The 24,509-nt window shown below is 36.5% G+C and overlaps 1 protein-coding gene, 1 non-coding gene and 1 pseudogene across 3 annotated transcripts; 2 read left to right on the top strand and 1 right to left on the bottom strand.

Annotated features, from left to right (window-relative positions):
* The first annotated feature begins 487 nt into the window (after positions 1-487).
* LOC112730166 (phenylalanine ammonia-lyase-like) lies at positions 488-2,799 on the top strand (annotated as a pseudogene).
* A 6,189-nt stretch (positions 2,800-8,988) lies between these two features.
* Positions 8,989-13,178, bottom strand: LOC112727578 (uncharacterized). 2 transcript variants are annotated; one of them, XM_072209414.1, is made up of 7 exons: positions 12,239-13,178; positions 11,971-12,053; positions 11,453-11,754; positions 11,295-11,373; positions 11,021-11,103; positions 10,323-10,504; positions 8,989-9,478 (listed from the first exon to the last, which is right to left on the bottom strand). In XM_072209414.1, the coding sequence occupies exons 3-6, from the start codon at positions 11,522-11,524 to the stop codon at positions 10,337-10,339; spliced, it is 402 nt and encodes a 133-aa protein (XP_072065515.1). In that variant the 5' UTR covers positions 11,525-11,754; positions 11,971-12,053; positions 12,239-13,178; the 3' UTR covers positions 8,989-9,478; positions 10,323-10,336. The 2 variants fall into 2 exon arrangements, with proteins under 2 accessions (XP_072065515.1, XP_072065516.1); XM_072209415.1 differs by lacking the exon at positions 11,971-12,053 and having other exon boundaries at positions 12,239-13,070.
* An 8,813-nt stretch (positions 13,179-21,991) lies between these two features.
* Positions 21,992-22,095, top strand: LOC112731271 (small nucleolar RNA R71). The gene has a single exon (XR_003167057.1). It is a non-coding gene; the product is annotated as a small nucleolar RNA R71 (small nucleolar RNA).
* The last annotated feature ends 2,414 nt before the right edge of the window (positions 22,096-24,509 follow it).

The following is a 24,509-nucleotide window of genomic DNA, read 5'->3' as shown; positions in this document are numbered from 1 at the left end:
ATGGTTAGTAGGTACTACTATGAAGTGCTTGATAAATGTTTATGTGATATCATGAGGTTTTCTCCAACATATAACAAAGATTTGTCTTTTGGAGAAAAAATGGTTGTACTAGGTGGAGACTTTAGACAAATTCTTTCTGTTATTTCACGAGGATTGAGACAAGATATTGTTCATTCAACCGTGATTCGTCTTACCTTTGAAAGTTTTGTCAGGTGCTCAAACTAACAAAAAACATGAGACTCTCTGTAGGGACGACTACTTCAGATCAAGATGGGACAAAACAATTTGGTGAGTGGTTATTGAAAGTTTGTGATGGTCTAATATGTGACAATATGGATGGTGAATCTGAGATATGTCTTCTAAGAGATATTGTTATTCCTTCTTTGGACCAGGCATTTGATGAGTTGGTTCATTTTTCTTATCCAAATATTTTGGATAACATGTCCTCAAAGGATTTTTCAAAGTAAGAACTATACTGGCTCCCACAATGGACATCATTGAAGAGGTCAACAACCATCTGATGGCTATCATTCCTGGAGGGGGAAAATTATATCTCAGTTCGGATTCGATTTGTATGGATGAAGGGAATATGGAGAGTCAACTAGATCTCTATAGTCCTGAATTACTGAATAGCATAAATTGCTCTGGTTTGCCTCCACATAAATTAATACTAAAGGTTGGTATTTCAGTGATGTTACTGAGGAGTATTGACCAATCCAGTGGTCTTTGTAATGGTATAAGGCTACAAGTTAGAAAGCTTAGAAATCATGTCATAGAATGTGAAGTCTTAACGGGTAACAATGTTGGTCATATTGCTTTGATTCCAAGAATGAATATGGTACCAACAAATGAAATCGTCCCAATTAGTCTCATAATAGTATCGTTTGCCATGACAATTAATAAGTCTCAGGGACAAACTTTATCTCATGTTGGATTGTACTTGCCCAAACCAATTTTTACACATGGCCAACTATATGTGGCACTTTCAAGAGTTAAGAGTAAGAGAGGTTTAAAAGTTTTACTTATGAATCACGTAGGAATGTCTGCAAATTCAACCATCAATGTTATTTACAGAGAAATCTTTAAAAAAATAGGATTCTAATATAAATATTTTAATTTTATTTTAAATTCTGTATCAATATATAATTATTTTACTTAAAAAAAGTGTAAAATAATTATTACTCACTATTTTTAATTTAAACTTTGATTTTGATAATAATTTTATAAATTTTTTAACATAATAATTATTTTGTGTTTTTTTTAAATATCCAAACATATAAATATATTTTTTTTACTTTTATAAATTTTTCCGTGCTGAGCACGGGTACATACACTAGTTTAATTTTAAAAAACAATGAGTAAAGGACAAATAGGTCTCTGACTTTTTTTTCGCGGACATTTTCGTCCTAAGGATTGAAAAATACATTCATGTCTCGGACCTCTCCAAAACGTGGACAAATTTATCCCTCCGTTGAAGTGACTCCGTTGGACCTGATAGAAAAGTCTGACGTGGCTCTTGTGACGCTGACATGGCCGTTATGGAAGCACACGTGGCATGTAGTTTTTGAAAACAGGACATATTAGTCCTCCCTCACCAAAACAACGCTGTTTCACCACAACCCCCCAATTTTTCAAATTTATGAGCCATAATCCTTCGAATGCACAAAAACGATGAAGTGGGTGAAGTGGGTGAACGAAGAGGGAGAAACATTTCGTCCCATGGTGAACAATCACAGCCTCTGGCGACCTTGTTCCATTATCATACATTGCTGGTTTGTTAACTGGCAGACCAAATTCGAAGGCTGTTAGACCCAATGGAGAGATCCTTAATGCAAAAGAAGCATTCCATGTGGCCGAAATCGGATCCGATTTTTTCGAGTTGCAACCTAAAGAAGGCCTTGCACTAGTGAATGGCACTGCTGTTGGTTCTGGACTAGCCTCAATTGTCCTATTTGAGGCCAATATCCTAGCTGTCTTGTCGGAGGTTCTTTCGGGCATATTCGCGGAGGTAATGCAGGGGAAGCCAGAGTTCACTGACCATTTGACACACAAATTGAAGCACCATCATGGACAAATTGAGGCTGCAGCCATAATGAAACACATTTTGGATGGAGGCTCATATGTCAAAGCCATCAAGAAGTTGCACGAGATTGATCCGTTGCAAAAGTCTAAACAGGACAAATATGCACTTAGGACTTCACCTCAATGGCTTGGCCCTTTGATTGAAGTGATTAGATTCTCAACCAAATCAATTAAGAGGGAAATTAACTCTGTTAACGACAACCCTTTGATTGATGTGTCAAGGAACAAGGCTTTGCATGGTGGTAACTTTCAAGGTACTTCAATTGGTGTGTCTATGGATAACCCAAGATTGGCCATTGCATCAATTGAGAAACTCATGCTTGCATTCAAATCTAAGTGCTAGTAGGAACCCCAGCTTGGATTATGGCTTCAAAGGAACTAAAATCGCAATTGGCCTCTTACTGTTCCGAACTGCAATATCTTGCAAACTCGGTAACTAGCCATGTCCAGAATGTTGAGCAGCATAACCAAGATGTGAACTCTCTTGGTTTGATTTTAGCTAGGAAAACAAATGAAGCTGTTGAGATTCTCAAACTTATGTCATCGACCTACTTGATTGCACTTTGCCAAGCCATTGATTTGAGGCATTTGGAGGAGAATTTGAAGAACAACGTGAAGAACACTGTGAGCCAAGTTGCCAAGAGGACACTAACCACTAGCATCAACGGCGAACTCCACTTCTTCTTAAGCTTGATGGTACTCAGTTGGATGCCATAGGATGAAATATTTCCTCCTCTTCGTTCACCCACTTCACCGTTTCTGTCCATTTGGAAGATTAGGGCTTATGAATTTGAAAGATCGGGAGTTGTGGTGAAACGGCGACGTTTTGGTGAGGGAGGACTAATAAGTCTTATTTTCAAAAGCTACATGCCACGTGTGCTCCCGTAACGGCCAGGTCAGCGCCACGAGAGCCACGTTAGACTTTTCTGTTAGGTCCAACGGAGTCACTTCAACGGAGGGATAAATTTGTCCACATTTTGGAGATGTTAGTGACATGAATGTATTTTCCAATCCTTAAGGACAAAAATGTCCGCGAAAAAAAAGTTAGGGACCTATTTGTCCTTTACTAAAAAACAATTAATTCTATATTTCTTAAACACACCGTTAATAGATTAGAGAGTATTCGATTTTAGATATTAATATATTATATTGATTTAAATTTGAGTGTAGCATACTAAAAATAAAAAATATATTAATGTACTATCTTAACTAAAGTTTACTTGTGTAAACTTTTATATTTTGAAGAGTAAACTACCATTTGTACCCACAAAAGTTAAAAATGCTGACATATCTACCCATAAAAAAAGGAAATTACCATTTGTATCCATAAAATATGGGTTCCACACAACAAAATTATCCAAACACTAAAAAATTACCTAAAATCCCTAAATTACCCTTATCTTCACCATCACTTTTCTAATCTCAAATCCCACCACCACTCGAACTCTTCTTCACCACCACTACCACCATTACCGTCACCACCACCGTCATCACCACCTCTACTACTCCCGAACCAGTTCCCAATCTTCATCTATTAGCTCAAAACTTCACCCCATCATAAAACACCCAGTTTAGCCAACTTAAGCACATGCCAGAGTTTGAATACACAAAATCCAGAGACCAGAGTTAGAATTCACAGCCTCAATTGGTGTAACAATGGTGGAGATATCCAATTTTTTATTAAACCCAAAGCCCGCAGAAGAAGAAACTCTGTAATCTCAGATGCAGAAATCTATTCCCGACCATAAAACCATACGAACAACCAAACCCGACTTCAAGTGCCTCATCCTCAACCTCAGAGTTCTCTTTTCATTCATTCTAGGCTTCCGACTCCTATGAAAATCCATCGAAATCTACCGCGTTCCACTCCCCTTCAACCGAATCGAATTCTTCTCCTTGCAACTGGAGTTCAATCCCCTTACTTTTCCTACTGATTTCGAGCCATATTTGTCGGCGTCAAGACTTGGTCGGATCCTGGCGGCGAATATGGGAGTAAACAACAAAGCGGCAGAGAGAACCCCAGCGCGGCAGAGAGGGCAGTTTGTGTGAAAACGAAGCCAAGCATCGATGCAATCAACATGGAAGGTTTGTGAGCAAAGAGGCAAGGTTCAAACATAATCATCCTCTTCGAATTCGAAGCAGCAAATGGCACCATCGCAGCGTGAAGATGAACGGCGAGAAGTGTCGTTGAATTCGCTGGTGTATAGCAGCATAAAAGGAGAAAGGGATGGTTTTGATGGTGATGACGTTAGTGGTGGTGGTTGGGGATGAGAGTGGCGGTGAGAAAAGATTTGGGTGAGAATGGTACTGTGGAGTAAAAAGAGAAGTTAGAGTTAGGTTATATTAAAGGGTATTTTGGAGATTTCAAATAAATTTTTAGGATTCGGGTAGTTTTATTAGCAAAAGTCCATCTTTCATGAGTAGAAATGGTAGTTTTGCTTATTCGTGGGTAGATTTATCAGCGTTTTAAACTTTCATGGGTAGAAATAGTAGTTTATTGTTTACTCTATTATTTATTACTGAGTCAACTGAAAAAAAAGTTTATTGTTGAGTTATGTGTTCCAAAATTGTAAACAAGCAATAATAAATGTTTATTAATATGAGTGAAAAAATATAGAATAATATTACATGTATAAGTCTTTTTATAAAGTTTAACCAAGACTTTATAAAGTTCAACCAAGTTAAATAATAAGACGTAAAATAATATGTATAACAATATATAATGTCAATACATGCGTTTAGTATCCAAAATTCTTTTCCAATTTTGTCCTTCTTAATAATCTATTCCACTATATGTCAGTTCCACGTTAAAAAACTTCCACTATCTCATCTTCTCTCTTATCACATACATTCACGATCTCTCTTATCTCATTAATTCATAATCACGGAACTTCTATAATTATCTCTTTCTTCTCTTACTATCTATCATATCAAATTACTATTAGTGCATAATAAAAAAATTTTTTTTTCTTTTCTTATTCATCTTCTCTTGCATCCTTCTCACTTTACTTAAATAAAACATAAAACCTAATATAAGGATAATTGGTGTCTAAATTTAAGTTCCAAAATTGCTCCTAAAGAAAGGTTTATTATTAAAAAAAAATTTCATCATTTATGTTAAATAAAAATTTTCTATCCATTTTTTTACAGTAATCTCATTAAGATTTTTGTATTAGATGTAAATTATTGTTGTAGATTTTTTTTATTTGAATATATTTTAAAGAATAAAAGTAAAATAGTTTAATAGGGATAATTTTTTAAAAAATAAATTTACACAGAATAATTTTTCTCTTATTATACTCTTCTAATATACTCTAGGTACCTACACAATATATAATATCAATTGGTGTCTAAATTTAAGTTCCAATATTACCCTAGAAAAGTTTATTATTAAAAAAATTTCTCCCATACATCCGTTAGTTAAGTTGAATTAAAAAAACTTTCACACATTTTTCACAACAACTTTATCAAGAATTTTCTATTGGATATAAATTATTCATGCGAATTTTTTTTATTATGGATATGCTTTTAAAAGAATAGTTTAACAGGACCATATTTTTTTTTTGAAAAAATTTACACAGAATAATTTTTATACCAATATATCAATATACCAGAATTTATTTTACATATAATATTTATTCATCTAATTTTATTCATTGAGTACCTTATAAAAATTATATTTAAGTAATTTTTTTATCTTATAACCATTTTATATTTTGGGATTCAAAATTTTATATTTTTATTTTTATTCAGGTTTTATTTTTTTGTTTTATTTTAATTTTGTTAATAAAAAAGTATTAACATTAGTTTTAATGTTTAACTTTTTAGGATAAATAAAAAGATAGGATCTTTTTATAAATTTGATGATTAAAAAATTATTTATTATAGAACAAGTTAAGTCTATTTCTTGACTATAAAAATATATATAATTCATTCTTGAATGTAATCAAAATAAATATATATTTATTTAATTTTTTAAATTTTACATTAATTATTAAAATCATGATACAATGGATGTACTCCTATAAAAAATGAAAATGACTTTATAACTATTTTTTTTTGTTGGAAAAAATGACTCAATGAATATAGAGTTATAATTTAAACAACTATAGATAAGTAACATAAGTAATAAAAAACGGACATAAAATTTAACTTTTGTGTTATTTGGTACAAAAAAAAATATAATAAAATAATCACTATTCTCATACATAATGACATAAAATTTAATATTATCCTTTTCTAGAGCCATCTATTTTTTTAATTTTTATCCTTATTTTTGTACTTTATTTTAATTTTATTAAACTAAAAAGTACTAATGTCATTTAACTTTAATTTTTAACTTTTATCATAAATGAAAATATGTGACTTTGAATGTATTAGATAATAAAAAAAACTCATAATAAAAAAAAGTTAAATTTATTCATTCGTTATATTTATAGGAGTGTAGATGATTCACATAAGAGTTACGAGATTTTTTCTCTGAACTTTTATTTTTAAAGTAATATTCACTTCTGAGTGTAATAATTATGAACTAATATATGTTGATAACTAATTGTGATTGAAGAGAAGATAGAAAAAGAATAAAAACGGAGGAAGGAAGAGAGAACAAGCTAATATAAGAGTGGTGGTGAGGCATATGTAGATAGATAATGATGAGAAAAAAGAATAATAAAAACAAAAATTAAAAATTCTAAAAGAATAATAAGACTACAGATAATTTAATTAAAATATTGAATATAAAATTATAAAAAATAAAATTTTTTTAGCTATTAAAATTATGCGAGAGAAAGAGTGATTTAAATATAAATTTTTATATCTGCTTCAAATTAAATATAATTGAGAAATAAATGAATTTACAAATATTTATAAATTTTATCTTCATTGTTACACATGGTAACAACATAATGATTTTAGTATTATACCTAAATTAATTTAAATTCAATTATTCTATATTCAATTATTCTATATATTAAAGAAATTAAATAACTAATATTTTTTTTATTTTTTATTTAATTATTCTATACAAATTTTTTGAATGCTTGATATCTTAATTTTTTTTAAAAAAATAATAAAATATGACTTAATAAGTAAGTATGAAAAATAAGTATCTTTATAATAGTTATACATCTAGATATCTAAATCAAACAAAAAATAATTCTTTTGATAAATCTTTAACAACTCAAAAGTTAATACAATGGATATATATGGATCAAAGTGATAAACAAAAATGAGAGTTGCGATAATGGTAATATGATATGATGGTAATTGATTGCGGTCGGGGTTAATAGAAGAAGAAAACAAAAAAGAAAAATAAAACAAGATAACATAATAGTGACGGCGAGACAATAATAGTTATACATGTAAAAAAATAATAGGAGAAAATAATGGTATATAATATGATGAGATGATATAATCAAAATAAAATTATAATTTTGAAATAATAATAAAATTAAAAATAATTAAAAATATTCAATATAAGATTAAAAAAATAATTTTTTATCTATTAGAATTATGTATAAAAAAATATTTTGAATATGAATATAAATTTTAAAATTTATTTTAAATTAAATAAGATTGAGAAAATAAATAAATTTAATATATAAATAATTAATTTGTAAATAATATTAATAAATTTTTATATTAAAAAATTATACATCATAACAACAAAATTATTTTTTAATTTAAATTAATTGTTTTATTCCTTTTATATATATTAAATAACTTAAAATATTTTATTTTTTAATTATTGATATTAAATTTATAATTTTAAAAATAAAAATATAAAAATATTTTTTTAACTCAATAGAAAAGTAGCTGAACAAGCAGTCGTGCCTGTTGAGCCGCTAGTTAGTCATAATTGGATTTTTGACTGAAATGCCTGGTGAAAAAAAAAAAGAAAAAAAAATGTTAACACGTTTTGGCAATTTGGATTTTTGCCTTCAAACTTTTATCTATTTCAACATGGGTTCATATTGGAAGCACATACAAAGTCCATAAAACCAGATAATGCCAATAACGTGTCCAAAAAAAAAAAGGATACTGCCAATTACAAGTCTAAAACCAAGTGGTGTCAATATTGATACAGCGCACCCAGATCCGCTTGATCCTTTCCAGATGAGCCTCATGCTCATGACCAAAAAAAAAAAAAAAAGCCTCATGCTAAAACTCACTCGTATTAGAGTATGTATATACGCAGCCGAGGCCTGGGTCAGATGGCAATTAGATTGCCTCCCATAGAACTGCACCGGGTTCAAATCCTCCTGGAGGAATATTGAACCATTTGTGTGTACCCTCATGTAGTGTGCGTGAGTATATAATGCATGGGTGTAATACCTAGGATTAGGAGCTGTCCAATCCACTTGACCAAAAAAAAAAAAAAAAGAGTATGTATATACTACATAGTGGCAAAGATGTTTGCCTCAAACGAAGCCACACCAAGATCGAATCCTAGAGGAGTTACTAAGTTAGTGTGTGTGTGTGGAATGTGTGTGTGAGTGTTGTTTGACCAAAAATAAAAAAAAAATCATGTGTAGTTGTGTTAAAATCAAGAACTTTTGGTTTTAGAAATCAAGAACTAGGGATAAGCACAGATAGTGGGTACTCGATTACCTGTCCGAACCCGAACCGAATCAATTAAATTGGTTCTGGAATCAACGGATAATCGGGTCCAATCCGAACCAAACCAATGGCCTTTGTTAGTAATTGGTTCGGATATCGGTTATGGAGGTGCAAAATCCGAACCATCCCGTGAACCCGATTATATATTAATTAAATAAAAAAATATATATAATTTTTAGTGACTTTTTGTGAGATTATTCACTATTAATATGTTTGGATCTTAATGAGTTTAGTTTTTAATGTATTTAGTGTTTAACATGTTTAGATTATTTATATTGATGTTACATGTTTATTGTACTTGTTGAATTTTTAAAATAAAATTTGGGTGAATTTCAAAGTCATCGGATACCCAATTATCCGAACCGAACCAATCCGTTCTTAATCGGTTTGGTTTGATTCGGGTACATACACAAAAAAATACAAATCCAAACCAAACCGAACTAATTACATTTTGATCGGTTTGGTTCTAATTTCCCCTTAAACCCGAACCAAACCGACCCGTACTCACCCCTATCAAGAACAAGAACAGTTGAGGAAAAGAGAAAAGATAGCAGAAGAGGACTGAAGATTGAACGAGATTACAGGAAGAATGAGGTAGTGTGAGTCAACAGAGAAGAGAGGAAATGGCTAAAAGAAGCTAAGGGTGGTGAACCTCAGCTTGTAGATGAGCTCAGCTCAGATTGCACTTTCTAATTGAGCTAAAAACAATATCTCACTAACTTCTAATTTCACTTCTTAGACTTGTCTCTGCAACTTACACCCGAGATGTACCAGCTTCCTGTATAAATAAATTAAAAGAGAATCTCAGCATGTTACATTAACTACAATGCAAACAATCAATGCAGAGAAATAGACTAACCACATGAAAAGTAGGGAGAAAATATTTAAATACAATACTCAATCAAAACAATGAAATACATTCTTAATTTTTATTTGTCAACAATTAGTCAATTATCAATATATACGAGAAGATTATGCTTGGTTTGGTAAAGTTTTTTGAAGTGCTTTCTTCAAACATGACTTGTACTTACTAAAATTAAAAGGTCTAATATAACTTTATACATTAATTAATATTTAAATTTAATTCTTACATAAATATCTATTTTTAAAAATTATTTTACCAAACGTATTTATTGTTTGTGCTTATTAAAAAACATCTCTAATTTAATTTACCAAACATAAAGGCTACAACTTTTAAAAGCTATATTTTGAAAATTAACTTTTATAAGCTACTTTTGAAAAGTAAAAGTTTTACCAAACTAAATAAAATAAAATATCTTGACAAAAAAAAATAGAAGCAATATCACTTATGTTTTGATGATTTTATGATAGGCAATAACTTATGATTAGTCATGCAAGCAACTTAACAATCACAAATAATTATCTGAATCACAATGTATGCAAACCTTATGCAAACAGCATTATCAAAGTAAAATGCATCCATACACAATCAACAAAGTCATAACTAAAACGAAATGCCATGAGATACACTATCAAGATCAGATAAATCACGATGGTCGCAATGTTGGTACCTAATTCGGTACCATCTTACAAAACTTGACTAGATATCTCATGTCACAAGATACACGCTAAAGATGAATAAAAATAAATCATGATGATACCTGCTCAGTTGCCATCACACAACACCAGACTTCTGTTCCCTGATTACATATTTTTTTCCACACTCTGGCATAAAAGGTTTGAGACGCATTATCTCCCGAGCGTGCCATAAAAGTAATGTAATAAGGCCAGCAACAGCTTGGCTATTAGCCTTGACAAGGTGATCAAACTCAAAACTCGCATTCTACATGGTAATAACAACAACCATTAGTGAATGAGATTATAGTTATAAAGAGTAAAGTATCATTTTTGTCCCTAACGTTTGGGGTAAGTCCCAAAGTTGTCCCTAACGTTTTAATCGTCCTATTTAAATCCCTAACGTTTCAAAATTGACTCAATGTTGTCCTGCCGTTAGGGATCGTTATCAGAATTGACGGCGGGACAAAATTGAGACGATTTTGAAACGTTAAGGACTTAAATAGAACAAAAACGTTGGGGACAAAAACGATACATAGAAATAAATTTTAATTTTATCCTTTAATAATAGCAATTTTTTACTGTATATAATATTTAATTATTTTTTAATCACATCTAACTTAATCACACTACTTTCATTCCAAACACCGAAGGGAGAAAATGATTAAATAAATGAGCATGCACGGCTCAGTGGCACCAAATTCAAGTTGGAAATTTCACAAGACAAAAAGAGTAACAAGTTAACAACAGATCATAGAGGAGAAACAGAACAATAGCCTGTTACCTTTCCAGAGGCATTTTCAAAAGCTTTGACCATCTCCAAAACCGATGTCCCCTTTCCAGTTCCCAAGTTATAAACTTCACAACCTGTGAACGCACGGTAAAAAATTTAACCAAAATCCACGATATCATTTCATAAAATGAAAATAAATAAATAAATAAATAAATAAAACTGGATTCTAGTAAATCGAAGATCAGTTCCCAACCATTGCTACTGGCAGAGTTTAACAAAGCCAATACACTTAATATAGAACCAGATGATGAAACACGAAAAGTACCTATTTTAGGATCCTCTAGTTTATTCAATGCGGCTATGTGGCCATCTGCTAAATCAACAACATGAATGTAATCGCGAACCTGAGAAAAAGATACGAACAATATGTAAGATCCTAGGAAGAAATCAATGGGCAGGAATGGAAATGCATGCCTAACAGACCTCAAGCAATGAGCTCTGCTCGCAATTTTCAAGGGAGAAGATTAGTAAAACAAGCCAAAGATAGTGAGACATATTCCAGTGCCATCGCTTGTTTTATAGTCAGTTCCAAAAATTGTCAGTGCAGGGCGTCTGCCGACAGCTACTAGCTGAACAAATGGCATGAGATTGTTTGGAATTCCACGAGGATCCTCACCAATATTTCCACTAGGATGTGCACCAACTGGGTTGAAGTATCTCAACAATATTATTTTCCATCCATGATCTGATTGGTAGAGATCACGGCAAATTTCTTCGATCATAAGCTGAAAGACAGATCTCTTATCAGATATCATTGTTCAATTCCAAGCCAACACTACTATCAGTAATGTAAAGCAAATTACAAACATGTTTTGTACAAGACCCTAGCATAAGAGTTAAATTTAAATCAAAATCAATTTTTTTCCCCAAGCTTAGCTTCCCATATTTCCAGTATCACTACTCACAAATGCCTTAACACTTTCTGAGCCAGTTAGCTATACCTTGGTTCGTGCCGCTGCTGACAAAGGGAACTCTTCCGGACCTGCTTTGGCCAACCATATACAGTGGCTAAAGATAACACAAGCTGGAACCATTTATGTTGGGTTGATTAAGAAATTAAGATACACGTATGAGTATATATATACAGGAAAGTGTAGGCAAGGATGGTGAGTTAGTTACTAACAACCTCTTCCACCTCAGCACAACAGAAATGGAAGGTAATAACAGAAAAAGGAAAGTGTGCACAACTGATTTCACTAACTGACTAACCGAATTCTGAGCTCTTAGCTTTTCTGCTTCATTGTTTCCTCTATCTGCCATCTGAATTGAGGTGGGAACATGACTCCCTTGAATGGCTCTGTTTGTGACATAATCCCTGACGAAATGCAAGTCAATTTCAAAGAGTTTTGTCTTTGAATGCAGGATAAGATTTGCTGCTAAGAAATTATCGCAATATGCCATGGGAGCTTCCTGAACAGGCCACTTCAATTCTCCTATTAAGCCTTTGATCCAGATCAGATCTGCTACTAGGTCTGCCAACGCTCTATATTCTGCTTCTCTAATCAATCTAGCAACTACTCCTTGTTTCTGAGTGCCAGGAGACCAGATTTCTTCCTACATATACACAGAATCCACCAATTGATTTCATAGATGGATCTTTGTGAAGCGGTGGCAGTCACTTGAGGCATGTCCTGGCGCGGGCGCCGTCGCTTCTTCCTCTTCCTCTTTCCTTCTTCTTTAGCGGCGTCCTCCTTCGGGCTCAACGGCGATGGCAGTTTCTTCCAGTAGTCAACGTCTCTCTCTCTCCACCATTGAGGTTCGTTATGTCTCTCTCTGCCTCTCTCGATTCAGCGGCGGCGACGGCCTCTCTCACCGCCGCCGTCGTCACCTCCCTCTTCTCCTTCTTCCCTCACAGTCCTCTCTGCCTCGTTCTGTTTCTCTCTCCTTCCCTTCGTCTCTCTGTTTCTCTTCCCTCTCTTGGCCAGCGTTATCTCCTCTGTCCTCTCCCTTTCTTTTCTTTTCTTTTCTTTTCTCTTGTCATGCGCTGTGTTGTGTGTGGGTGAGCGTGAGGGGTCTGTGTTAATAAAATTTAACCTAATCTAGTAAACAAGAGGAGTTTATGATATTTGAATAAGATGAACTTAAAAGATATTTTTATTTGGAGTTAAATTTTAAAATAGCTCCTGAGATTCATAAAATGCACTGATTTAGTCCCTGACTTTTCAATTGCACCATTTATATCCCTGAGATTGGAAAAAATGCACCTAGTGAGTCCCTTCCCTTTTTTTCCGTCCAAGGTCGTTCCCGGTGGCAATGATGTGGCATTTTTTTGCCATGCTGGAGGAAGTAACGGTTACCTGACGTGGCCCATGGAAAGTTTGTAATCCAATGTGGTCCCTGAGCCCCTTTTTAACCCTAACTGCTGAAGGAGCAGCGTATGACTCGTTCTTCTTCTTCTTCTTCTTCTTCTTCTTCTTCTTCTTCTTCTTCTTCTTCCTTGTTCGATTCATTCGTCGTTGCTGTGTTGGGTTTAACCATGGTTAGACGTGCAAATGAGGGAGACGGGAGTTCTATTCGATCGACCACAAGGACGCCTAGTCGCAGTAGAGCCTCACGAGTTCCAGATTGCTGTGGGTGTGGGAAACGCCCTGTGCTCCGATGGTCTGGAACAGATGCCCACCCAGACAAACCCTTCTTCGGATGTCCGAATTACAATGTGAGTTTGAGTCTAAGAGATGTTGTTTCTGTTTTTTAATGTTCAACTCCTGAATCCCTAAATTTACTGGTGACAGTGTAGTGGAAAACGGTGGTGTGGATTTTTTCGATGGGCAGACGTTGTAGAGGATGATAATGACAATTTTGAAGAAGCTGCAGCATATAACAATGAAGAAATTAGCGTGAGTGTTGCAGTGAGGATTGGCAATTTGGAGGCTGAATTAAGGAGCCAGAAATATGTAATACAAATGTTAGGGTTGTTGATTTTTTTTTCTGTTAGTTGTTGTAGTGGTTGTGTGATGCACGGAAAACTTGTCTCGTAACAAATTTCCTTCGGCAAGTGTACCGAATTTCGTCGTCAAGTAAAAACTCACAATAGAGTGAGGTCGAATCCCACAGAGATTGATTGATCAAACAACTTTAATTAGAGGAATGTTCTAGTTGAGCGAATCAGAATTTGAGTTGAGAATTGTAGAAAATAAAATGGCGGGAAAGTAAATAACAGAAAAAGTAAATGCTAGAAATAAAGAGCTGAAAGTAAATGACGGAAAGTAAATTGCAGAATTGTAAATGGGAATGGGGTAACTGCTCATAAAAGTAAATGACAGAAACTAAAGAGAATGGGTAAGATCAGAAATGGGGAGTTCATTGGGCTCAAGAGATGTTGCATTCTCTGGATCAATTTCATTTTCATCTCTTCCTCAATCAATGCATTCATTGATCTCCTTGGCAATCTTAAGTAATCGAGTTACAATTCCTTGTAATTCAATCTCTCAAATCTTGATCAATAGCCAATTCCTTGGTCAATTGCTCATGAGAAGAGATGAAGTATGGTCACTGATTATACCACATGCATTTCCCAAATCAAGTATTGAGAGGATTATAGTCACATATCCATCCAAACCCAATTTGGTCCAGCATGAGAAAGCATTTCTAGCATGATCTCTTCCTTCCTCTTTCAAGGTTCAGAAGAGATCCAAGTTTGAATAGCTTCTTTTCCAAGATAACTATCCAATTGGATGAAGATCGAAAGCTTTCAAGTAAAATCAAGAAAACAGATAGAAGAAGAATAATGAAAACTAGTATTGATCCATCAAATTACAACAGAGCTCCCTAACCCAATGAAAGGGGTTTAGTTGTTCATAGCTCTGGAAAATAAAAGCAAAGATGGAGAATACATTATGAAAACAAAACTAGAAGTGCAGAGAAGGGCAAAGTACAGAGAGTAGTTTTCCCCCAATTTTCCAAATCCCATTTTAATTCAAAGCTACTCCTATATATACTATTCTTCCGATCTTCTAGTTGGCTCTTCAAGTCTTGGTATGGGCCTTTGGATCTTGAGTTTGAAGCAGTTATCTTCTTCATTGGGCTTAATTTTACTTGCAGAGAGAAAGTATGAAGTGGGCAGAGACTTTAGCTTAGGACGTTAGTGGTGTTAACGTTTAAGTGGAAATGTGGGTTCGAGAACATTAGTGACAATCACTTTTTTCACTAACGTTCCTCACCAAAGTAAGAGCCACGTTAACTCCAACGTTAGTGGCACAAACGTTGCTACTAACGTTGCCTCTTTGTCCTTCGCACACGTTATTGGGACTTACCTTTCCCAATAACATTGAGAAGTCTCCCCCTTTCCTACGTTAGAGTCCACGTTAACTTAGTTAACGTGGCTCTTTTAACGTAGGCTTGCCAACCTTCGAGAACGTTAGTGATACTTACCTTTGTCACTAACGTTCCAATGTGTCCCTATTTCTCACGTTAGAGTCCACGTTAACTAGGTTAACGTGGCTTCTAACGTGGTCATGCTAGCCATCTCCAACGTTAGTGACAAAGTTGAGTGTCACTAACGTTGGCTCATCATTCCCTTATCCACGTTAGCTTCCACGTTAACTAAGTTAACGTGGGAGTTAACGTGGCTCATAGTGGCTTGTGTGGGTTCATTCCAACGTTAGTGACAATGTTAGGTGTCACTAACGTTGGCGATCACATTCTTGTTTCACGTTAACTTCCACGTTAACTAAGTTAACGTGGGAGTTAACGTGGCTTATGGAGGCTTGGCCAACGTTAGTGACAAAGGTGAATGTCACTAACGTTGGCTTCTCTCTTGCTTCTTAACGTTAGAGCCCACGTTAACTAAGTTAACGTGGCTCTTAACGTGGCCACTTATGAGCTTGGTCCAACGTTAGTGACAAAGGTAAGTGTCACTAACGTTGGCTCCATTTCCTTTCCTCCACGTTAGAGTTCACGTTAACTTAGTTAACGTGACTCTTAACATGGCAATGATGGCTTCGAGAGCGTTATTGGCGATTACTTTTCTCATTAACTTTGCAAGTTACTCCCATTCCACGTTAGGAGTTACGTTAATTAGATTAACGTGGCTGCTAACGTGGTTCTTCCTTGCTTCCTTTGTCCTGAAATCAAGCAATATAGTGCATCAAAGTTCTAGTCCAAGTCATGGGAAGTACAACATCCAATTTGTCATTAAATTCATGCAAAATTCTCATGAAATCATGTAAAGTGCACAATGTATGCTTGAATCAAGATGTAAGTGAATATCTACCCAAAACTAGCTTATTTTCTAAGGAAATGCATGAAACTACCCTAAAAACAGTAAAGAAAAGGTTAGTGAAACTGGCCAAAATGCCCTGGCATCACAACACCAAACTTAAAGCTTGCTTGTCCCTAAGCAAGTACTGGAACAAGAGAATGATGAATGGAATGCCAAGAGAAATGAGTCATTCTTGTGGAGGTCATGTCCCTGGTTTTATGGTGGTTTCATGCATAGCAACTTAGATTCATTCCTTTACTGGCTTTCAGACCTTTATCATGTCCTAGAATACTCACTGTGATTGCATCCCATGAGACTTTTATTCATTGATCCTTTTGTTGTTATTTCAGGGCTTATTTGTGTTCTTAGGCTAAGTGCTCTGTAAGGGGGCGACTCTTTAAGATAAGCTTTCAGCCAACACTCCCGAACCAGTTGGTTCAAGGTGCTAGGTGTTAAGACACCCCTAAGGACTTACTCCCTCAAGTCTCTTTCCCCCATACATACACACCACAGGCATATAGTTTATTTATTTTCTTTTCTTGAGATCTTGGTGTCCAGTACCTCTTTGGGTTACTAAATGCTCTGTGGTGAAGGTTACTCTTGATAGTGGACTTTCAGCTGATAATCCCGAGTTAGTTAACCCAAGTTACCAAGTGATAAGGCACCCCTAAGAGCTTATTCATCCAAGTAGATCCCTCACACAGGAGCACCACAGACACATGCCTCAAGATTAAAACCATTGGTGCCTAGCCTTATTGCTTACTCTTTTTCTTTTATTTTTCAACCTTTATTGTTCTTTCCCTTTTTCTTATTAGGATCTTCTTATTTAGCTAGTCTCATGGGGTGTGTTCAAAGCATAGTATTCATGACAGATAGTTGTCTTCCTACCTTGTGGTTGAACCAACTTAGCTAACTTATGATCACACCATAAACTCATGAACTTACTCCATAGTATGAACTCCACTCTGGTCTTTTGTAAACACTCATTCTCTTTTCATTTGATTTAAGGGAACAAGCATACAAGTAAGCCTAGTGATGATGCAGTGACATAAAGACTAGCAAGCATAGACCTCTTCAACACAAAACTTAAAAGACAAAATAAAAAAGTTCAAACTAACATGGAAGCAAGTTCTATTTCATACAAGATCTTCCTTATTTAAAACATAGAGAAAGATGGACCAAAGAAGGAACTCCACCACCTTTTACTCGTGTGGTTGCCCATGCTCTCTTCCTTGTTTGTCCTCTTTGTGTCCTCTTGCATTTCCTCGCATCCGTGCCAATCTTTCTTGCTTCCAATCCTCAAGTGCCTTCCTTACTGATTCATGACTCTCTTCCACCTTTTGTCTTTCTTCTCGTGCTAATTCATCCCTCATTTCTTCGTACCTTGTAATTCCTGGATGCAATATAGGCAGCTGTCCTACTAAGTAACCGAGCCTGGCTTGAGTGTTTATATGATGCCCAGTCTCGCTCAGGTAAACTCCTTCTGCAAATGCCCTTTTCTCGTCCAGTAGTTCTGCCTGTTCTATTTGTCTTCGATGCATCTCATGTATGTGTGCACCTTGATGTGCTTGGATGTTGATTAGCCTCTGGATGGATTGTTGTTGTTCATTTTGCCTTTGTTCCATCCTGTGGAATATTTTACTCCATTGTTGTCCTTGACTCAGTTGTTGCTCCATCATTTGCTTTTGCCACTCCCCTTGTTGAGTCATCCATCTTGAGAGTGATTCCTCTTGCTGCCCCATCATCTGTAGTTGAAGCTCTTTCTGTGCTCCTTGGCTTTCCAAATATTGTCGAGATAGGCCATCAATAGCTTCCTGCAGTTGATGCATATCCAAGATGACTGGTGCTTGCCCTTCTAAGACTTGTCCTTCTACTACTTGAGGGGCTGGCCTTTTCTTTTGCTTCCGTTGAGGCAGGGGAGATGCGGTAGCATGCATTCGTCGAACGGTTATTGGAATGCCCTCTTTTATCCACACGGGGTCCTCATCTTCAAACACCACCCCAGCTTTCTTGCACAGTCGGTAAATAGTGCTGGGGTAACCTAACGTTCCTCTTGAGTCGCTTTTCTCTGCCATTTTTCTAATGCCTTCTGCTATGAGTTCATGAACCTTGATCTCTTCTCTTTTAAGTATACAGTGCACCATTGTGGCTCTCTTGAGATTCACCTCCGAGTTGTTCCCTGCTGGGAGGATGGACCTCCTTACAATTTCGAACCACCCTTTTGCTTCCGAGGTGAGATCTGCTCTCTTGATGAACCTTGGTCTCCTATCCGCATATCTTTCCCAGTCAGCTCCTGGTACACAAATGTCTTGCACAATCTGGTCATGATTGAGGTTGTTGTCCATTCTTGAATGATAACTCTCTTCTTCAAACGGTATGGACCGTAGCTTTAATGCCCTCATGACACTCATGGGACCGAAATCCACAATCTTTCCTCTCACAAAGCTTGTATACGACTCGTCAGCCTTATCATATCGGACCGCATTTGCATAAAATTCTCTTACAAGATTTGCATTCACCTTAATGACCGGATCAGTGAGGAGCTCCCATCTTCTCTTTTCTACCTTCTTTGTGATTTCGGGGCACTCAGTTTTCTTAACTTGAAACCCCAGCTCATAGATGATCTCCTTATCCACCATCCACCCGTATTGCAATGCATGGTGCAAGCTTCTAAATCTCTTTTCATCATACGGGTGTTGCTCCATAGGTTCCTTTTCCTGCCTTCTTTTAGAGATCGAAGATGCCATGAATGAGAGTTAATGTGTGAAGGTGGTAAGGGTGTGGAGACTTCTGGTTGTTTAAGGTTGATTGCAGTGAAGGGAATGAGGGAGAATGTGTCTAATGTGGTGTGAGGTGCTTAGTTTCGAAAGGAAGAGGTGTGAAGATTGTACATGGAGTGTGAAGGTGGGGTACGGAACAAAGGTCACTTATATAGAGGGGTTGTGAGTGAATGGAAGGTGTGGATTGACGGAATGGTTGCTTGATGGACGGTTGGGGTTGTGCATAGAGAAAGGACAAGGATCATCACTTTATGAGGGTTATTGGTTCGGTCTCCAAGGGTTTCCTTTTTTTCAATGTTGCATGGCAACAATTTCCAATGCATTCCTTCTTGAGACAAGGGTGTAGTTTCTCTTCATGAAGTGGCCGAACCTTTCTCATTTAATTGTCCAATCAATCCCCTTCAATGCTCCTCTCCTTTTCCCTATAAAAATAAGAAAAATTAATATCATAAAAATTCAAAATTTACGGCTAGAATAATAAAGAAAAAGGATTGGATTGTTTATTCATGAACACCAACTAACTAACTAACTGTGTATCCTTATTTGCATATTCGTGGCACCTTGGGGTGACACCAAACTTAGTTTGGAGCACTGTGATGAAAAGTTTTGTTCAAAACTCCAAGACTAGCATGCTCTGAGTTGCATCCATGCTTTCTTGGCATGCTTTGAATACCAAACTTGTTCTTCACTATATACTGCATAATAAGGATTTCACCAAGTGTTTGTCGAGTTTGGGTTGGAATTCATGAATATTGACTTATTCACTATTAAAAGCATATAAAACATGGGTTGCCTCCCATGAAGCGCTTTTTTAGCATCACTAGCTTGACGTTTCTCCTTCATCAGAGGGGTTGATAATGCTTCAAGTCCTCCCCTCTTGCCTTGGACTTATATCCATTGGTTGTATTAATGATCTCTACATGTTCCAAGGAGAGAACTCTGTTGATAGTGAAGACCTTAGGTAACTGAGATGGTACAGTGGGGAGATCAGGGGGGATATATGGGAAGTAAGCTGAGATCACTTTATCCCCCGGAGAGAAGTCCTCGGTAGGGATCTTCTTGTTCCTCCACCTCCTTGGTACCTTCTTCTTTGTTCCTTTTGATGTTGCCTTGCTCTTTGTGACTTCTTCTTCTAAGGGAATTTTGTTGTTGTCTTCACATGTCTCTGGTGGTTTCGGTTCCTCCAGCTTTTCCTTGAGATGTGACAATTGCTTATTTCCTTGTTCATTAAGCAAGGGTTTTCCCAGATGGGCTGGTTGTGCTTCAGTGCTTGCTTCCTCTTTCAGTATCTTATTATGATCTTTGCTTGGTTCTTTGTTCTCTTGGTATGCTTCTTGTGAGAGTTTGAAGACATTAAAGCTGAGTCGTGCATCATGGATCCTAAATATTAGCTCCCCTCGCTCCACATCTATGAGTGCTCTGGCTGTAGCTAGGAATGGTCTTCCCAATATGATTGGGTGGGTGTGACTCTCTTCCATGTCCAAGATGACAAAGTCTGTAGGAAGGAAGTATTTTCCAACCTTTACCAACACATTTTCCACCACTCCTATTGCTTTTTTTTGAGTTTTGTCTGCCAGCCTGATGACTACATCTGTGGGCATTATCTCATTGATCTTCAGCCTCTTCACCAGGGATAAGGGCATTAAGTTGATGCTTGCTCCCAAATCGCAGAGTGCTTTATCAAACATTGTTTCTCCTATGGCACATGGGACATGAAAACTCCCTGGATCTTTTCTTTTTGTAGGCAACTGTGGTTGAATGAGGGCACTGCACTCTTTGTTCATCACTATAGTTTGGCCTCCCTTGAGTGAGCTTTTCTTGGGAAGCAGCTCCTTCATATACTTGATGTATGCAGGCATTTGTTGAATAGTCTTGATGAATGGTATGTTGACATGCAGAGACGCAAACAAGTCAAGAAATCTTGAGTATATTCTCTTCTCAACAGCACCATTGAGTCGTTGGGGAAAGGGTGCATAAAGTCTCAGCAGCTCCTGTTGTGAGATTTCTGGTTCTTGGTGATCTTTTTCCTCCTTCTCTGTTGAGGTATCTCCAGGTTGTTCTGCCGACTTGTTTGGTTTGTCCTCAATCCCCTTATCACTTATAGTGACCGTCTTACAATCTTCCCATCTTACTTTCTTTGTTTCACCTCTCGAATTCTTCTCTGTGTCACTTGGGAATCCATCTGTAGGTTTGGGAATATGCTCAGAGAGATACCCCACTTGGGATTCCAACCTCTTGATTGTGTCTCCCTGGTTCTTGAAATTGGCTCGCATTTCCTCCTTAAATGCCTTATTGTCTTGAATCTCTTTGCCTATGCCTTCAAGTAGATTCTCAATCCTTGAGAGTCTGTCATCAAATGATGGTAGATTGGGATTAGAAGTGGAAGGATGAGGAGGGTTATTTTGGCCTTGGTAAAGGTTTTGAGAGGGTTGGTTATGTGGGTGCTGATATGGTCTAGATGTGAAATGTTGGTGGGCTGCATTGTTGTTGAGATTTGAACGTCTTTGATCTAGGCCTTGGTCTTGTTGATTTCCCTACCCAAAGTTTGGGTGATTCCTCCATCCAGGGTTATAGGTCTTAGAGTATGGATCATGGTTTTGCCTAGGTGAATTTCCAATGTAGTTGGCTTGCTCCTGACTACCCTTTGCTTCTTCATTCACTCCTTCTTGGGTTGTTGATGAAGTAGTGATTGCTGCTACTTGGTTCCTCTCCATCTTCTTGGTGAGGTCAGTCAGCTACTGGGTAATGAGCTTGTTTTGGGCCAGCAGAGCATCTACATTGTTTAGCTCTATTACTCCTCTAGTGTTGCCTCTTTCAGAAGCATAGAAATAATCATTCTCTGCTACTGTTTCAATGACATCTATAGCTTCCTCAATGGTTTTCTTCTTGTTCAAAGATCCTCCGGATGAATGGTCTACTGCCTTCTTTGATTCATATGACAGGCCTTCATAGAAAATGTGCAGCTGCACCCATTCGTTGAACATGTCAGGTGGACACCTCCTTGTCAGGTCCTTAAACCTCTCCCATGCTTCATAAAGAGTCTCACCATCTTGTTGCCTGAAAGTTTGGACCTCAGCTCTCAGCCTATTGATTCATTGAGGAGGGTAAAATCTTGCTAAAAATTTGTTCACCACATCTTCCCAGGTTGTCAAGCTCTCCTTCGGAAAAGACTCCAGCCACTTGGCTGCCTTATCCTTGAGTAAGAATGGAAATAAGAGCAGTCTATAGGCGTCAGGATGAACACCATTAGACTTCACTGTGTCACATATTCTCAGGAAGGTGGTTAGATGTTGATTGGGGTCTTCTTGGACACTTCCTCTGAACGAACAGTTGTTCTGAACAAGGGTGATGAGCTGTGGTTTTAGTTCAAAATTGTTGGTATGGATGGTTGGCTTTTGAATGCTACTTCCACAGTTTTCTGGGTTTGGATTGATGTAAGAGCCTAAAACTCTTCTATCCTCCCCAGCATGATTTGCTCGACCTCCTCCGCCATGGTTGTGAGCCTCTTCTTCATGATGGTTCTCCATATTTTCATCCATGTTTGGTTCAAAGTATTCCTCCTCTTCCTCAGCACCAACTACTCTTTTTCCTCTTGCTTCCCTCCTTAATCTAAAGAAGGTCCTCTCAGGTTCAGAATCAAAGGAAGTTGAAGCCCCGCTTCTTCTCCCTGTCATACAACCCACAAGTACAAGCAAGGAAAATAGATGCAGAAAGTATTTCTGTCAGAATGATGGTTAGTGTGAGTGATGCAATATATCAAACAGTTAGTGGGTCAGTGGAATGAATGGTAAATAACTAAAAACGAAAAAGTAGGGGGAAGGGAAGAAATTAACTAAAACTGAAAGTAAATTACTCAAACAGAAAATTAAATCAAACAAAAATAAAATTCTCAATCTAGTTATCTTCCAATTTAATCATTGTTGATGTACAATCAATCCCCGGTAACGGCGCCATAAACTTGATGCACAGAAAACTTGTCTCGTAACAAATTTCCTTCGGCAAGTGTACCGAATTTCATCGTCAAGTAAAAACTCACAATAGAGTGAGGTCGAATCCCACAGAGATTGATTGATCAAGCAACTTTAATTAGAGGAATGTTCTAGTTGAGCGAATCAGAATTTGAGTTGAGAATTACAGAAAATAAAATGGCGGGAAAGTAAATAACAGAAAAAGTAAATGCTAGAAATAAAGAGCTAAAAGTAAATGACGGAAAGTAAATTGCAGAATTGTAAATGGGAATGGGGTAACTGCTCATAAAAGTAAATGACAGAAACTAAAGAGAATGGGTAAGATCAGAAATGGGGAGTTCATTGGGCTCAGGAGATGTTGCATTCTCCGGATCAATTTTATTTTCATCTCATCCTCAATCAATGCATTCATTGATCTCCTTGGCAATCTTAAGTGATCGAGTTACAATTCCTTGTAATTCAATCTCTCAAATCTTGATCAATAGCCAATTCCTTGGTCAATTGCTCATGAGAAGAGATGAAGTATGGTCACTGATTATACCACATGCATTTTCCAAATCAAGTATTGAGAGGATTATAGTCACATATCCATCCAAACCCAATTTGGTCCAGCATGAGAAAGCATTTCTAGCATGATCTCTTCCTTCCTCTTTCAAGGTTCAGAAGAGATCCAAGTTTGAATAGCTTCTTTTCCAAGATAACTATCCAATTGGATGAAGATCGAAAGCTTTCAAGTATAATCAAGAAAACAGATAGAAGAAGAATAATGAAAACTAGTATTGATCCATCAAATTACAACAGAGCTCCCTAACCTAATGAAAGGGGTTTAGTTGTTCATAGCTCTGGAAAATAAAAGCAAAGATGGAGAATACATTATGAAAACAAAACTAGAAGTGCAAAGAATGGCAAAATACAGAGAGTAGTTTTCCCCAATTTTCCAAATCCTATTTTAATTCAAAGCTACTCCTATATATACTACTCTTCCGATCTTCTAGTTGGCTCTTCAAGTCTTGGTATGGGCCTTTGGATCTTGAGTTTGAAGCAGTTATCTTCTTCATTGGGCTTAATTTTACTTGCAGAGAGAAAGTATGAAGTGGGCAGAGACTTTAGCTTAGGACGTTAGTGGTGTTAACGTTTAAGTGGAAATGTGGGTTCGAGAACGTTAGTGACAATCACTTTTTTCACTAACGTTCCTCACCAAAGTAAGAGCAACGTTAACTCCAACGTTAGTGGCACAAACGTTGCTACTAACGTTGCCTCTTTGTCCTTCACACACGTTATTGGGACTTACCTTTCCCAATAACGTTGAGAAGTCTCCCCCTTTCTTACGTTAGAGTCCACGTTAACTTAGTTAACGTGGCTCTTTTAACGTAGGCTTGCCAACCTTCGAGAATGTTAGTGACACTTACCTTTGTCACTAACGTTCCAATGTGCCCCTATTTCTCACGTTAGAGTCCACGTTAACTAGGTTAACGTGGCTTCTAACATGGCCATGCTAGCCATCTCCAACGTTAGTGACAAAGTTGAGTGTC

This window comes from Arachis hypogaea, chromosome 12, assembly GCF_003086295.3.
Source record: "Arachis hypogaea cultivar Tifrunner chromosome 12, arahy.Tifrunner.gnm2.J5K5, whole genome shotgun sequence".
Lineage (NCBI taxonomy): Eukaryota > Viridiplantae > Streptophyta > Magnoliopsida > Fabales > Fabaceae > Arachis > Arachis hypogaea.
This window is presented reverse-complemented; position numbering and strand designations above follow the sequence as displayed.